This window comes from Mus pahari, chromosome 14 (genome assembly GCF_900095145.1).
Source record: "Mus pahari chromosome 14, PAHARI_EIJ_v1.1, whole genome shotgun sequence".
In the NCBI taxonomy this organism is placed as follows: Eukaryota; Metazoa; Chordata; class Mammalia; order Rodentia; family Muridae; genus Mus; species Mus pahari.
Window position 1 is genome coordinate 1439356 of NC_034603.1, and position 12102 is coordinate 1451457.

Genomic DNA, 12102 nt, shown 5'->3' on the forward strand with positions numbered 1-12102 from the left:
CACACACACACACACACACACACACACACACACACACACACACACACGGTGATTCTGATGCGTGTTGATAGGCAAGTTCTAAGCATAAAGTCCCACAAGTCTTAGATGCCCATAAGCTTACCATGTCTATATAGTACTGGGGGTAATAGAAACCAAGTTTTCTCAAAGTGGACCTGGACTGCTATAGCTATGGGCATCTGTAAGTGTGGGTAAGCTGAGGTGTTTCCCTCTGAGCAGGACTGCTCCAGACAGTGTGTCTCAAAGTTTTTGATGTCACTATGGCATCCTTGTTGGAACTGATGTTCTGAACAAGGTCACAACGTTTGGTGATATGTGAGGCCCGTGTTCACATGAAAGCTTACTATCTCCTCCCCCACAGATTCATCTAGTGAGGTGGCCTCTGAATGATTGCTGCCTCTGATCCAAAAAAATAATCCAGATTAGTTGGTTTTGATTGGTGTCTTTCTTACTTCCCCCGGCTTGACTGTATTCTCTTGCAGTGGTTCTGTGGCTGGGTCCTCCAGCCAGGACTTGTGTGTCTCTGGGCTCTTCACTAGCTGTGACCTTAGCATCCACCATGGCCGTTACAGAGGTAGTAGACTCCACAGTGCTTGTCTACTCAAAAACGGTGTGATCAAATCAGTTTTCTCCTCTTAAATACCAAAGAGGTCTGAGGAATGAGCAGATAACTTTCCTAGGGAACTCTAATCTTATTCTTCCTTGCTGACTATTTGCCTTAGTGTATGGGTTGCCTTGTCGGCTTGCTACTCCATGATCAGTGCTTACCCCAGTTTGATAAAGGCTCTTTTATTATTGACAAGCAGTATTTGGGAGCAGAAAAGATGGTTAATATCTTGTGGTTGTGGCAGAATGCATAGCTTGGATCAGGGGTTGCAGCTTGTATTTCATTAGCAACTGCTCTGTCTTCAAAGCAAATAATGTTGACCTAGAAGCTCTCCGGAGCCAGGGGATTACTCCACAGGATGTCTACAGCCTGCCTGCACTCCTCCTGAGTGTGTTGCAGTAGCTCTCAGACATCAGAGTCTGTTTTGAGGTCAAGGTCAAAGGCTTCCTGATCACTAGGGAACACCACATCTGCCAGAGCTACCTTCCAGTCAAGGGAATACTGCAGGGAATTTCTGACCTTGATGTCGTGGGAGAGATGAAAAGGCAAAGGGACAGAGAGTGGTGTGGCTGGGAAGAGAACAGGTGAGTGCTGCACAGGTTGTCTGGTGGATATGCATCTGTTCTCCTCTTCTCACTTTATACCTCATGGTACAGTGTTATGCTAGTCAGGTTAGCTAAAAGCTTCAGGTCAGTCCTATCAGATACCCCATCATAAAACACAACACTTTCTTATTAGCCAGAAGAAGCAAGCAAAATACTTTTTTTGAGACAGGGTTTTTCTGTGTAGCCCTGGCTGTCCTGGAACTCACTTTGTAGACCAGGCTGGCCTCGAACTCAGAAATCCGCCTGCCTCTGCTTCCCGAGTGCTGGGATTAAAGGCATGTGCCACCACGCGCAGCTGAAAAATACATCTTGAAGAAGTCTTATATTTTCTTTACACTCATCTAATACATAGGCATCTCTTACCACATGCCTACATGATGCCCTTAAGAGAGAACTCTGGAGTAGAAAGGCAAAAATAACCCCCAAGATTTCTTTTGTTTGTTTATTTTTGATTTTGTTTTTATAAGACAGGGTTTCTCTGAGTAACTCTAGCTGTCCTGGACCTTGCTCTGTAGACCAAGCTAGCCTCAAACTCAAAGATGAACCCCCAAGATTTCTATCTAAGCATTGCCTTGAACCATGCAGTCACTGTTGAACAGATATGCCTGCACTGACAACTGGAGGCTGTTCTTACAGAATATAAAATTAAGTAATCCCGTCTGAAGAGATGGCTCAGTGATTAAGAACACTTCCAGAGGTCCTGAGTTCAATCCCCAGCAATCACATGGTGGCTCACAACCATTTATCTGATGCCCTCTTGTGGCATACACGTGTACATGCAGATGGAACACTTATACATTTAAAACAAAACAAACAAAAAAACAAACATAATCCAACTAACCTTGAAGATATTCAGACTAACCTTGAAGATATTCAGACACTAATCTCTATGCTATCACAGATCAAGACCTGGTTGCCCAGTAGATGTTTGGCAGCTGTGCTAGTTGTTTCCCTGATCTCATATAACAGTTTTGAAGATATAGCAAGCATGGGCTGTGATTTTAGCCTTTATACTTTACCCTGGCATTAACTTGTCAGGTAGGAATGGGATAGGTTGCTGTGAGCCTATGTAATTGCCCTGCACATCTAAGAATTCTATCAACTGCACTTCTCTGTGGGAGAACATTCAGATAAGTCCTCCTGCCTTCTATAAGGTATTCTTGTTTTAGGCATTATATTTTTCATTTCTAGATTTGTTTATTTGATTGACTGTTTATAGAAATAGGGTCTCACTATGTAGCTTTGACTTGGAGATTTACTTACTTCTGCCTCCTAAGTGCTAGGATTTAAGGCATGTACTACCACATTAGGCCTCATTTCCAGAATTTGTGTTTGTTGCAGATAGTTTGTTTCTCTGCTAAGAACTTCTTTTTGTGATAAGCCTGATGGCATGTGCCCTGAAGGTTGGTGCAGGAGGATGGTGAGTTCAAAGACAGTCTGACTTGTATAGTGAGACCTGTCTTAGAAACCAAAAGAAAGAAGAGGGAAGGGCTTTTTATTTCAGTTTGTTTTTAATCTCATGAACACATGATTATAACTTTTAAACTCTTTGATCATTTCAACATCTGGATCATCTCAGAACTTTCCATTTGTTTATCTTTTCTCTTGAAAATTGGCCACATATTTCTTTTGTATTGAGTAATGCTGGATTGTTTCCTGAACATCTTGAACATTTGAGAGTCTAGGTCTTTATTGAATTTCCTGAAGAAAATCAGTTTGCTTTGCTTTGTTTCATAGTTTCAGCCCTTAGTTTGGTTGCTTCAGACTAAGCTCTTTCTGTGTTAGTCAGTCTGATGTCCGTCCATTTGCTTTTCAAAGCCTTTGTTAAACTTAATGGCAGCACCAGCCTGGTACACCCTAGTGTGTTTATATCATAGCCATTACTTTGCTGCTTTATGGCCAATGCATGTGCAGGTCAGAGGTGAATCGGAGGTTTGGATTAGCTCAAACACGGAGTTTTAGATTATTCTTCAGCTGTTTGTTCTGTGGGGTATTATCATCCATCTATCCATCCATGTCCCCATTTCCCCAAACCAATGTAATCTACCTTTAAAGTGGAAAGAAGTTCCTCTGAGCTGTTTCCAGCATTACCCCTACTTCATGTAACCAGTGTTGCCTTTTCGGGTAATATGATGAAAGAAAGTGGCAAAAAGGAACGAGAAGAAATAACCTCACTCTCTTCATGTATTTTTTTTTCCTGATTGCTTTGTCTCAAAACCAGGTTTTCCTACTCAGTTTTTAGTGGCCACCTCTCCACTTCCCCACTGTCAAGTATGGATGTGGGTGTTGTGTGTGCACATGTGCACTTAAACTGAGCCAGTGTGCAGTATGCATGAGGGCAGAGGTTGACATCAGAATGTTTTTCTTAGTCACTTCATCTTATAAAGATAAGATCTCTGACTGGGAATGTTGCTCAGTTGGTATAGAGTACTTATCCAGCATGCATGGGTTTAATCATAAATCAAGCATGATGGGGAATACTGTAGTCCCAGCATTTAGGAGATAGAAGAAGGAGGATCAGAAGGTTGACTACATACCAAGTTAGAGGTTAGCATGGGCTAAATGAGACCTTGTCTCTTAAATAGAAAGGGGATTTCCCACTAAATATGCAGCTTCCATGCTAAACTGGTTGCCAGTGAGCCCCTGGAGTCTTCCTATCTCAGCCTCCCAAGAATTAGGGTTATAGCGTGCCCCAGACTCTCAACATGAGTTCTGGGGATCCAAGTTTAAGTCCTCACTTTTGCGTGAACTCTCTTGCTAGCCCCTCATTTCTGTTTCTAAGAATTCCTTTCAGGGCTGGAAAGATGGCTTAAAAGCACCAACTGCTCTTCCAGAGTTCCTGAGTTCAATTCCCAGCAACCACATGGTGGCTCACAACCATCTGTAATCGCCATCCAATGCCCTCTTCTGCTGTGTCTGAAAGACAGTGACAGTGTCCCCACATAAATATAGCCAGAGCTAGCAGGACTGGAGAAAATAAAATAAAATAAAATAAGAATTCCTTTCCAACTACTCTACCAGAAGCCAGATCCTTCATAGTTTAATACATCTCACTATATTTCCATATGACACTGCCATAGGTCAAATCTGAGAGAAAAGAAAAAAAAAAAAACACAAATGGAAGAATAACTGGCCCAATGAAGGTGCTTCTTGAAGTTTGGCTCCTGTCTGTCATTATCATCAGCTTTCCAATATTACCAGCCAACCTCCAGTTAGTTGCTTTTTCATTTTGTCCCAGATCCCTGCTACAGTCAGTGAGAAACTGAACTTCAGTGGGCTTACATTTTTAGCTTATACCAGATGTCCAAGGATATTTTAACAGTAAGAACTGGGAGGAAGCTGGGTGTGGTAGCACACGCCTTTAATCCTGGCACTCCCGGAGGTAGAGTCAGGCTGATCACTTGAGTTCGAATGCAGCCTGGTCTACTGCGCAAGTTCCAGGACACCCAAGACTACACGGAGAAACCCTGTCTCAAAATAACCAAACCAATCAGCCAAAAAAAGAACTGGGAGAAAGAGAAGGTGATCTGCACTTACTAAGTGAAATCAATCACCCTTTGAGGTACTGTTACTGAGTTATAGTCTTTGTTCTAAAAAAGCTTCATCCCATAGAAAGTATTTACCCATAGTTCCCTTCTGTTGCTGGGCTCTTATTGTTGGACCTGTTTTACTGTTCATTGAACATAAGAATATGGAAGAGATTAGACACTGACCTAAAAGCTATATATAAATAGAAACTTGAAACTGCATATAGGCTGCCTGGCCTGTTGAAAGTTGAGCTTGTGTTCGTGGGTCGTTCCCTCCCCATCCCCATTTGTTTTTGTAATATGAGTGTTGAGTGCAGTGAGTTTTGTAAATCCTCTGAGTTCAGATCCCTTTTTGCTGAACAGTTGTGTCTATTCTCTCTCCCTGCTGTATACTACTATATGTAGTCAAAGGAGATCAAGCTGCTCCCTCAACACTGGCTTCAGAAATTGCTTTAGCTCATACATGTGTCAAGTCACTTTAGATAAATAACCAGTTCACTAAAGTGTGAACACAGTTCAGCAAGGTTTTTGCCACTTTGTAAAAGGATCACCTTTGTTCCAGTCCAGCAACAGAATCCTTGTTTCTATTTGAGTTGTCATCACAGTAGCTTTTACTTTCCATGTTTTTGTCACTGTCCTTTTCATGACTATACTTTCTCTGCAGCTTGGAGAATGTTAGATTTTCCTTCTTTCTTTTAAAATTTTATTGTATTTGTTTGTTCTCTGTGTGTGTCTCTGTGTATCTCTCTCTGTCTTTCTCTCTCTTTGTGTGTGTGTGTGTGTGTGTGTGTGTGTGTGTGTGTGTGTGTGTGTGTGTGTGTACACTTTACACAGCTCATATGGAGGTCAGAGGACAAATTCTTTCTACCATTTGGGTCCCAGGAATCGAACAATCACCTTTACCTGCTGAACTATGTTATCAGCCCCTCTTGTCTTTTAGAACACTGCAGAACTGCCTTTAGAAGTCCCTTGTCTGCAATATTGGCTTTTTCTAGCATGTATCTATAAAATCTTTGCTATAGTTTAGAGCTTAAATGACCTCTTAAAGTCACACATCTTAAAGACTTGATCTTCTAGATGATGTTTGGGGATGTGCTTCCACCAGTGTGAGTCTATTCACATGCACAAAGGATCTAGGCTGAAACTTCCAAAACGATGAGCTGAAACACCCATTTCCTTATTATATGTTGATTTTCTTAGGCCCTTAAAACAGTGGCAATGCTGGTTCACCCTCTTCTCATCTCTAGTTCTTATGCCCTTGCTGCTGCTGCTGCTGCTGCTGCTGCTACTACTACTACTGCAAAGTTGTTGTCTTTTGGGGTTTTGGTTCGGGTTTTGTTTTTGTTTTTGTTTTTTTTGAGACAGGGTTTCTCTGTGTAGCTCTGGCCATCCTGCAACTCACTTTGTAAACCAGGCTGGCCTCGAACTAAGAGATCAACCTGCCTCTGCCTCCTGAATGCAAGGCCCCTCACTTCTTTGGTTTTAGGTATTACTTAGGACAGTGGCAGTGTCTGTTTTAGTCAGTTCAGGTTGCTGTAACAGAATACTGTGGACTAGGTGACTACTGAAATTTCTTTCTTTGTTTTTGGTTTTTCGAGACAGGGTTTCTCCGTTTAGCCCTGGCTGTCCTGGAACTCACTCTGTAGACCAGGCTGGCCTCGAACTCAGAAATCCACCTGCCTCTGCCACCCGAGTGCTGGGATTAAAGGCGTGTGCCACCACACCCGGCTGAAATTTATTTCTTATAATTCTTGAAGTTGGGATTTCCAATGTCGAGGGGGTAAACTGATGGTTTGTAAGGTCCCTCTTGGTGCCCACAAAACTGCCTTATATATGTTCTCTCATGATGGAGTGATATTTTTCTCTCTCTCTCTCTCTCTCTCTCTCTCTCTCTCTCTCTCTCTCTCTCTCTCTCTCTCTCTCTCTCTCTGTGTGTGTGTGTATAAAGTATATGTGGAGGAGGCCACCCTCACATCATTCCTCAGGCCTGGACTTGCCAGTTAGGTCAGCTTGACTGGCTGGTATGCCTCTGCCTCTGTCTTTACCTCTTCAGCACTAGAATTACAAGAATATTATATCACTCACAGCTTCTTAAATGAGTTCTCCATCAAACAAGAACCTTACTAACTGAGCCCCCAAAGATAATTGTTTTTTTATAAACAGAATGTCTAAAATTTGCATCAAAGTGCTTTTAGTTGTATAGTAAATTTAAGGTTGAGTTCTTAGTTCCATCTGAAAGGCAAGCCTTTAGTATTAAATCTGTTAGAGAATGAGGAAACCGTGTGTAAATATTTACATGAAAAAGGGCTGGAGAAATAGTTCAATAGTTAAGAATACTTGCTGCTCTTATGCAGGACCTAGGTTCCGTGACCCAAGCCATTTTCATGTTTTAATGAGAGGACGGTTTGAATTAATTTGCTAAAAGCTTATTTTTTCCCCATTTATTGAACTAAAGATACATTAGTAACCCTGATTAAAGTTATCATGAGGCTTCAAAAAACAAACACAAACAAACAAACAAACTTGTTTTGGTGCTCTATTGAACCCAGCATGAAAATTTTAAGATCAAGTAGTTCAGTGAAAATTCTATACTAGGGCTGGAGAGATGGTTATGTGGTTAAGGGCACTGGCTGTTCTACCAGAGGACTTGTGTTCAATTCTTAGCACCAACATAGGCACTCACAACTGTCTGTAACTTCAGTTTCAGGGCTCCAGCACTCTCTTTCTAGCCTCTGTGGCCACTGCTCACACACAATGCACATATATGCAGGTAAAACACTCATGCATGTAAAAAATATTTTAAAAAATTTAAACTTACGACTTTTCCAAAATAATAATGTATATGCCACAAAGTTTTCATAATATATGTTCTACACTCAAGTGATACATATATGCATGTTTATGGTTACCTAGAGGGAAATAAGACAAGCTTATTTCTTGTTTTTAGGGAGCCTTATTCTGTTTTATTTCTGCAGAGGAAATACCATGGAACTTTTGACAAAATAAGTTTGAAATACATTCATTCAGAATGATGGTTACGTTAACTAATATAAATGAAGCTTTTTGCACAGGCATGTTTGTGTGTGTTTGTGTGTGTGCATGCGAGACTGTTCTTGGGCTTAGAAAAAATAAAAGTCACAGAAATAAGGCCACCTCATAGGTAAGGAAAGTATTCCACATGTAAATATTGGTTTTATTTATTTTCCTATTGGCTTTCTATTTTCTTTTTATTTGAGAGCTTCCTTTTTTGGTTTTTGGTTCTTCAAGACGGTTTCTCTGTATAGCCCTGGCTGTCCTAGAACTGGCTCTGTAGACCAGAGTGGCCTTAAACTCGGAGATTCACCTGCCTCTGTCTCCCAAGTGCTGGGATTAAAGATGTGAACTACCATACCCCACACCCAGATAGAGCTTCCTTTTGAGATGGAGTCTTGCTGCATTGCTTAGGCTAAGCAAATTTGCTATCCCCTTGTCTCGGTGATACATATATCCTGTGTGTGGGTGCCACCATACCCAGTTTGAGCTCTTTTTTTTTGAGTTGCTCATATTAGATTAGTGAGATTGTAGAGTTTTTGTTGAATCTCTCACAGTGACACGAGAAACTACAGTAAGTGACATGTTTAGAATATTTAAAATATGTGAAAGACTTGAACTGCTCAGGTCCACCTGATGCATTATCCAAGTTGATGGCACACTGAGTCTGCTTCCTTGTAACTATGCCTTGCTTTTCACTTCCTGCTCAGTAAACCGAGTGTTGAGCATATATGCTAAAAAAGAGGATAACATAGCAGAAAATGAAATTTACATGTGCATTTCACTGTGGTGGAACTGGTGGGTAGATTGTGGTTATTGGACATAGCTTGGACACCTTTTTGAGTGGTGCTTTAGCTTTACTTTGCAGTATTATTTGCAAAATTAGAGGAAAGCCATTAGTACAGATTGAATTGTTCACATTGGAATTAACCCTCATAGGTTAATTACATAAGGAGACTTGGATTTTTGTTTCCAGCTATGCTACTATGCTACCTATCCATTTGGATAGGTTTCCTACTCTGTTATGCCCATCCTTTTAGACTTGCCTGCTTTGCATTACAAGTTAGAAGGCCAAAACATCATCATGTGTCAATGATAAAGATTTTGTGGGAGAGACTAGAGAGACCAGTTATGTTTGGCCTTCAGAGCAATGGTCAGACTTAGTAAAAAGAATTTATTTCAATTCAGGTGTCAAACCAAATATACTTTACCATATTAGTTAGCCCTGTCGTATAGGAATGTAGCCTGGGAAGGGTTGAGATTTTCCAGGGGCTAAAGTCATTTTATTTGTATTAGGCATACCCCAGGCCAGTAAGGGCATCATTAACTTTATCCATACTTTAGAACCATTTTAGATTTTTTAAAATAGATATTCTTTGTTCAATTAAACATGGAACAATGAGTTTTGATGCATACTTCTCTGCTTCCCACCTGTGCTGTCATTTGTTACCCACCTACTCTTTCCTCACAGTTTTTATCCTTTCATCAGGGTTTAATTTTCTTTTTACTTATGTCTATTAAGCTTTCTTATGCCTGCATGATATAAACTACAGGCCCATAGGCAGGACTGGTGGCTATAAGTCAGCATGACCCATACAAAACAGATCAGTGATCATATAGGCTACGAAAGTGCCTGGGTGCAGGGACTGCCTGAGACTTGTTCTAACACATTGCTGTGTAACATTTTCTAAGGAGGTCTGTGTCAAAGGGAGTGACCTCTGCCTTTTTCCTCTTCTTGGATTGGCACTAAAATACGGCATTTCTGTTCTTTCAAAATCTTCATCTATTCCAGTACAGAGCTTTCTTCTTTTTTATTTTTTGTTTTTTTCAAGACAGTTTCTCTGTGTAGTCCTGGCTATCCTGGAACTAGTTCTATAGACCAGGCTGGCCTTGAACTCAGAGATCCACTACCTGTTTGATTCCTGGTGAGGGAGAAAGGGGGGGGGAGGAATTTCATCCCTTTGTACCACCTCTTTACAAAGTTGCTCTTGTTTGAGTTTCGGAGGATGATATTCTGAGCTCTCTGAGCTGGAGGAAGCTTTCCTCTAGTAGTTATCTTCCTGAATTTGATGGTCTGGTTTGTTTCCCTTGAACACTTAAAAGTAGCTTTTTGCCTTTTTGGATTTACTCAGTTCTAATTTCTTGGCTCTATATGTCCAAAGATCCTAATATTCAAACTATTTCACACCATTTACTCTACCGTGTGTCTCTGTTACTGCATCTGCCACTTGTATTTTGACCTTGTTAATTTGATGAAATAGTTACTCTTTTTGGCTGCTGGTATGTGTTTGTGTGTGTGCGTGCGTGTGCGTGTGCGTGTGCGTGTGCGCGTGCGTGTGCGTGTGTGTGTGTGTGTGTGTGTGTGTGTGTTTAATGAGCAAAATAGAACATTTGTCTGGAAAATCCCCATATTCTTTTTCTGGAGTTGTTCATAATTACCCATTGTACACACCTTTTACCAGAGTGGTACACTTGTTATAGTTACTTTTTGTTGTTGTTGTTTTTGAGATAGGCTCTCTCCTTGTAGGCCTTGATATCCTGGAACACTGCTGTGTAGACCAGGCTGGCCATGAACTCAAGAGATTCACCTGCTTGTGTGTATGCTTGTTTATGAGGCGGGGTTAATATGTGTGCTTGAGGAGACCAGAGGTCAGCCTCAGGAGCCATCATCTTGTTTGTTATCATAGGTCCCTCATTAGTTTGGAACTTACCAAGTAGACTAGGCTAGGTGGCAGTGAACTCCAAGGATTTACCTGCTTGTCTCTACCTCCCCAGATCTGGGATTACAAATGTGCCACCCACAGCCAGACTTTTATTTTATGTGGGTCATGCATAGGGATTAAATTCGGGCCCTCATGCTTGCAGAGCAAGCACTTCACCAACTAAGCTATGTTCCCAACACACAGTTTAATTCTGTGTGTGTGTGTTATTTGTTTGTTTGTTTGTTTGTTTGTTTATAATATGGGATCTCTCACTGAATGTGAAGTTTGCTTCTTTGTCCAGACTGGCTGGCCAGTGAGCTCCAGAAATCTGCCTGTCTCTGTCTCCTGCTGAACCCAGGCATTTTACTGACTAAGCCATCTCCCTAGCTTCCTGTGATTGATTGATTGATTGATTATTAATTAATTAATTGATTAGTTTTGGATTTTTCGAGGTAGAGTTTCTCTATGTAACTCTTCGCTGTCCTCAGACTCAGAGATCTACTTACCTGTCTCCTGAGTACTGGGATTAAAGGTGTACACCATCACCATCCAGCCCATAATTATTTTTAATCATCCTTTGGAAATATACTGATTGGAAAAGAGCTATTGATTTACTGAAAATTATGCATCCTGGTGCAGTGGCTCATGCCTATAATCCTAGCACTTGGGAGACTAAAACAGAAGGATTGCAAGGAGTTGGAAGCCAGCCAGGACTACAGTGTGAAACCCTGTCTCAAGGAAGAAAAAGGAATGCAGAAAAGAAACTTTTGCAACTAGCTATCTCCATTTCCTCTAGATTAGTAAATAGAATTTTAGCCAGAAATCAGCAAAAAGGCAAACCTCTCGCTGTAATTATGTTAAAGAATCTGAAACAGGAATATGACCATGTAACTTTTTTTTTCTTTTAACAAATAGGGAGTGTGTGTGTGTGTGTGTGTGAGAGAGAGAGAGAGAGAGAGAGAGAGAGAGAGAATATTGATGTTAGTATTTTCTCTTTAGTTGCTCTAGGTCGTAACCAGCCTTTGAAGAAAGAGAAACCAAAATGGAAAAGTGACTACCCCATGACAGACGGACAACTGCGCAGCAAGCGGGATGAATTCTGGGACACAGCGCCAGCTTTTGAAGGCCGGAGAGAGATCTGGGACGCCTTGAAGGCTGCTGCACAAGCTTTTGAAAGCAATGATCATGGACTGGCACAGGCGATCATTGATGGCGCAAACATAACACTGCCACACGGTAGGTTTGGTGTCCTCATGACAAAGGGGCATAGTTTCCTTGTCTCCAGTAGCAGGGGACCACCTGGAGAGAGACTTCTGTTGTCTTTTTTTTTTTTTTTTTTTTTAAATGCAATACTCAAAAAATTTTTAATTTATTTATTTTTATTTTGTGTACATTTGTAGTTTGACTACATGTACGTCTATGTGAGGGTGTCAGATCCCCTGGGACAGGAGTTAAAGACAGTTGAGAGCTGCCATGTGGGTGCTGGGACTTCAACCCAGGTCCTCTGGTAGAGCAGCCAGTGCTCTTAACCACTGAACCTTTTCTCTAGCCCCCTCATTTTTTATTGTAGTTTAAAAAAAAAAAAAAAAAAAAAAAAAAAAAAAAAAAAAAAA

General features: G+C 41.0%; 1 protein-coding gene across 3 annotated transcripts in view; it reads left to right on the plus strand.

The window, feature by feature from the left end:
* The window catches only part of Ubtd2 (ubiquitin domain containing 2), a 64890-nt gene that overhangs the window by 34721 nt on the left and 18067 nt on the right, over positions 1-12102 (plus strand). For all 3 annotated transcript variants that reach the window (XR_003845177.1, XM_021212397.1, XM_029546634.1), the window contains exon 2: positions 11489-11725. Coding sequence is in view for 2 of the 3 variants with exons in the window: in XM_021212397.1 (XP_021068056.1) it covers positions 11489-11725 (237 nt within the window). In the remaining variant the exon portion in view is untranslated. The remainder of the gene's footprint in view (positions 1-11488; positions 11726-12102) is intronic.